General features: G+C 37.6%; 1 protein-coding gene across 1 annotated transcript; it reads left to right on the plus strand.

The window, feature by feature from the left end:
- Positions 1-3891: 3891 nt before the first annotated feature.
- On the plus strand, positions 3892-4901 carry LOC119809634 (olfactory receptor 145-like). Its single transcript, XM_038322594.1, has 2 exons — positions 3892-3903; positions 3963-4901. Exons 1-2 carry the CDS (start codon positions 3892-3894, stop codon positions 4899-4901), a joined length of 951 nt encoding a protein of 316 aa, XP_038178522.1.
- Positions 4902-5149: the final 248 nt, after the last annotated feature.

A 5149-nucleotide genomic window follows, 5' to 3' on the forward strand; every position in this document is an offset into this window, starting at 1 on the left:
TATTTCCATCACCCATGCCACCACATAACAGATGAGGGGCGCATGGCCTGGTCTCCTATTCTCACACCCTCAGGGCCAGCTTACCCATGATCCCATGAACAGTGTCAACTCTATTGTGTTGGCCAGATGAGGTGTGGTATAGGACTCTCTCTCCTGAGTGTTTCAGCAGGTGAGTAACAGGACCAGATCTCCCTAGTGTTGCAGCCAGTAAGGGGTGAGGCAACTTTTCTATAGCCCTGTCCTCTAGGCCTTCATGATATCAGGAGCCAAGAACACCAACACAGACATGCATCAGTACCATGAACCCACACATGGTCATCAGCAGCAGCCCATGCACAGATATCATCGTAATCCTGAGTAGCAATGAAGCCACCCATCTCAACCCTCTCCTCACCACTTACACTCCCTCAGATATGCCTCCTTCAGCAGGAAATGAACCATTCTCTCTGTCTCTCTGTGTCTCTCTCTGTGTCTCTCTGTCTCTCTCTGTCTCTCTCTCTCTCTCTCTCTCTCTCTCTCTCTCTGTCTGTCTGTCTCTCTCCACAACCTAAATTTGTTTTCCATAATAGTGCCCATTCCCTTGTTGGTAATGGGTCAGCCTCTGTTTTCAACTTGGAGACTGAGGTGGTTTGCCCAGAGCCTGTAACTATGCCACTTTTTCCTGCTCATGCAATCATGGCCTACTCTTAGAATTATTAAGCCATATATGTTTATTTTATTTTATTTTTTGAGGTTATATTATTTACTTCTCCCCTCTCTTCTCTCCAAATCAACCAAATACTTCATCCCTTTCCTTTATATTTGTTTATAAATGTGTGACTGTGTGTCTATGAACATGTTGGGGTGGTTGCTGGTAGAATTCAGAATATCACATTGTATCTCCTGAATCTTGAGTTAAAATCAACTGTGAGTCACTTGACTTGGGTGCTAGGCATCAAACCCTGGTCCTCTATAAGTGCTATTAGCCACTGAGCTGTATCTCCACCCTGTACTTTAGCTCTTTTTATTCAATACAGTGTAAGTAGTTCTTTTCATTATTATTTTTTATTAAGCTATACATTTTTCTCTGTTCCCCTTTCTTCTTTCCACCTCCTCTTCTAACCTCTCCTATGACCCCTGTGTTCTCAATTTACTCTTGAGATCTGGTCTTTTTCTCTTTCCTATGCAGATCCATATATGTCTTCATTAGGGTCCTCTTTTTTGCCTAGGTTCTCTGTGGTTAAGAGTTATAGTCTGGTTTTTCTTTGTTTTAAGTCTAGAAGCCACTTATGATTAAGTAAATATTATATTTGTATTTCTGCATTTAGGTTACCTCACTCAATATGTTTTTTTTCTCGATCCATCCATTTGTCTGCAAATTTCAAGTTGTTATTGATGGGGCCACTGAGCAAGGAAAATACACAAAACACACCATATTAGAATAATATGAATAATATGTATTTGTTCTCAGAGAATGTAGCGTTATAGAAAAAAATCATAAAAATTCAACAAAAAACATGTAATTAGAAAGGAAATTACAACATATGGGCACAGGAGACTGCTTCCTATGTATAACCCCAGCAGCACAGACATTAAGGGCAACATTGAATAAATGGGACCTCCTGAAGCTGAGCAGCTTCTGTAAAGCAAAGGAAATTTCATAAAATATCTGTCAACACTAAAAATTGAATTTTCATGTTTCAACAATAAATAGCCTAAAAGGAATTTAATAAAACAAGTCTAGATAACAGAATATTTAAAGCAATAAAATACTGGAGCCAGAGAGGTAACTTTTAGTAAAGTGTTTAGTTCCCAAATTTGGAGATCTGAGAAGGCATATTAAAGATAGTGAATAAGGAATCCCAACTGTGAAATTCTTATCTGTGATTCTTGGATGTGAATTCTTTGTGAATTCACAAAGAAAGCTACCTGTTGTGATAGCTTTCCTACCATAATGGGATATTCCCACAGGCAATAGTCCCAAATAAGCCATGTTTTGATCTGCTTCTGTCAGGCATTTAACACACTAATACTGTATTTAACAGTGAAAGAATTTTTTTTTCAGAATGACAGTATGAAAAAATGAAAAAAAATAAGACTCACTGGCCTAACAGGATAATCAAATAGAAATTTTAGTAAGTGTTTTATAAGTAACAATGACTCAAGATACATAAGTCATTAGAAGAATCTCCTGTTGTGTTTCATGTGACACAATACTGAAGGTGATATACTAAAACACTCTACCACTACCAGATACAGAACTTGTACAGTGTGGACAATTTCATTTAAATGCAAAAAGGAACCTAAGTCATAGATTCCCTACAGAGGCTGAGATAATTGAGGAGATGAGGATTTGTCTTTTTACATCCACTGGGGAATGAAACCAGAGTGATGAGAAAATACAAGACTAATTTTGAATCCCTCAAGATCTAATGACAGATTATCATCTGGAGTGTTACATAATCCCCAAGTTCCTTATTAAATTAAATGCTCATCTTGGAGGAAGAGGCAGGCACACTGCCACCTGATTATAAGCAAAAGTATTTTACAGGGAAGCTCACATGAAATATTTCGAGCCTTCTCATCTGGCAGTGTGATGATATTAGTAGAGATAATTTTTTTTCTTCTTTGAATAAAGACTTGAAGTATTAATCTCAAATAATTGTATTTTAAATTCAGAAATCATTCCAGAAAATTTCAGGCATTAAGTCTTGACTATATCTTGCTAGAATAACAAGATATGAATCTTTGGAACCTGAAATATTTCTACAGGATAAACAGGGATACATTGAAATCCAAAAGATCTTCAAGGTTTGGACTGGGATTACTAGCAAAGGAAATATAAGTATTTCCAACTCTTTTGCCTCCTCTTGATTCTCTTTTCCTCCTTTTGGGTTACCTTGTCCAGTCTCAATATGATGGCTTTTGCCTTGTATCATTGTACCTTATTTTGTCATGTTTGTTTTTGTCTCTTGAAGACTTGCTCCTCTCTGAAGGTAAACACAGGGGACATAGATCAAGGGAAGAAGAAAGTGTAGGAGAGCTGGGAAGAGAAGAGTGAGGGGTTATTGTATAAGTGTGTTTCGGGGCATTGCATGAGAGAAGAACCAGAGAAGGAGAAAACAAGAGAAGAGAGAGGGAGAGGGAAAGGGAGAGGGAGAGGGAGAGGGAGAGGGAGAGGGAGAGGGAGAGAGAGAGAGAGAGAGAGAGAGAGAGAGAGAGAGAGAGAGAGAGACAGAGACAGAGACAAGAGAGACAGAGACAGAGACAGACAGAGAGAGAGAGACAGAGACAGAGAGAGAGAGAGAGACAGAGAGAGAGCATTCCAGGTATAGTAATGGGTTTCCTAATATAGGATGGTCTTCTTTTGAAATGCTGTTTCTTGCCTACTCTATACACTTGAGGCTATGTGAAAGTAGCAGAAGAAAGTATTTGTGAACCAGAGAATGGTAAGAGGTGTTGATGGCTATTGGAATTGCTGCATCTCTATTAAGGTTCATTTGCATGGGCAGAACTCAAATCTTCAAGATTCGTGACTCTGTGACATGTACAGAAGATATATCAGTCTTGTTTTTATAGTTTTATTGTAGACAAATGCTTATAATTCATGCCATGGAAAAATAGAATCTTTAGCATCAGATGGCAGCTCTGGCATGCCAAGACTTGTACTTCAGGGTTCACTGACGTAAAGAGAGTTCTAGTAAAGAACAAATTTGGTGGGTGAAGGTTGAATCATTCCTATTCCATTCTTCTTCTTCATCCTTTCCGTACATTTTCTTATCAAGAAATAATATTGAAATTTGATACTTATACCCTTATGACTGTAAAATAATTTGCTTGTGATTTTAACAATTGATTCTGCATACATATTTGGGTCTAGGAAAATCATTTCCAGAATATAAATCACAGGTGATGAGAATCCATGTCTAGTGTGGATCATCGCCTAATATAACTCTTTTTCTTGAGTCTACAGATTGCCATAGAGAAGAATGGATGCAGTAAATATCTCTTTGGTGACTGAATTCATTCTGGGAGGATTAACAGACCAGCCTGATCTCCAAATGCCCCTGTTTTTTGTCTTTCTAGCAGTGTATATGGTCACTGCACTGGGAAATTTGGGTTTGATGATTCTAGTTTTGCTGAATTCACATCTTCACACACCTATGTACTTTTTCCTTTTTAACTTGTCCTTCATAGACTTTTGTTATTCTTCTGTGTTAACTCCAAAAATGTTAATGAACTTCATATTAAGAAGAAATGCCATTTCCTATATGCAATGTATGTCTCAGCTCTATTTCTTCTGTTTTTTTGTTGTTTCTGAATGTTATGTGCTGACTTCAATGGCCTATGATCGTTATGTGGCTATCTGTAATCCACTTTTGTATAATGTTGTCATGTCTCCTCAAGTCTGTTTAAATCTAATGCTTGGTTCCTATTTGATGGCATTTTCTGATGCTGTAGCTCACACTGTATGCATGCTGAGATTGACCTTCTGTAATGCAAACACCATCAACCACTATTTCTGTGACATCCTCCCATTGCTCCAGCTTTCCTGTACTAGCACCTATGTAAATCAGCTTGTAGCTTATGTTGTAGTCATGATCAACATCATTGTTCCCACTCCTATCATTTTTATCTCCTATGGTTTTATCCTTTCAAGCATCTTCCGTATCAGTTCCTCTGAGGGCAGGTCCAAAGCCTTCAGCACCTGCAGCTCCCATATCATTGCTCTTTCTTTGTTTTTTGGTCCAGGTGCATTTATGTATTTCAAACCCTCCTCTGCTGGGTCTGTGGATGGAGCAAAAATATCTTCTGTTTTTTATACCAATGTAGTTCCTATGATGAATCCCTTAATCTACAGTTTGAGAAATAAAGATGTTAAAGTTGCCCTAAGAAAAACCTTGACAAGGTGGAAGGTTTGACTGGGTTCATTGTCTTCATGGCTGCACTTTTGAGTTCATGTACAGTTTTTATTTTGTGAATACATTTGTTTGGCCACTCTGTATTTCATGTTTCTTCTAAGAAAATGTTTTTGTTTTTGATTTATTGAACTGAAGGAAAATATTACCAGTCAGAGAAACTTAAGATTCAGCATAATGTGCTGAAATGTGTATATATAATGATAAAATAAAATTTCTATCTGTTTTTCATCAAATTATGAGACTAAAAT

This window comes from Arvicola amphibius, chromosome 3 (genome assembly GCF_903992535.2).
Source record: "Arvicola amphibius chromosome 3, mArvAmp1.2, whole genome shotgun sequence".
NCBI lineage: Eukaryota > Metazoa > Chordata > Mammalia > Rodentia > Cricetidae > Arvicola > Arvicola amphibius.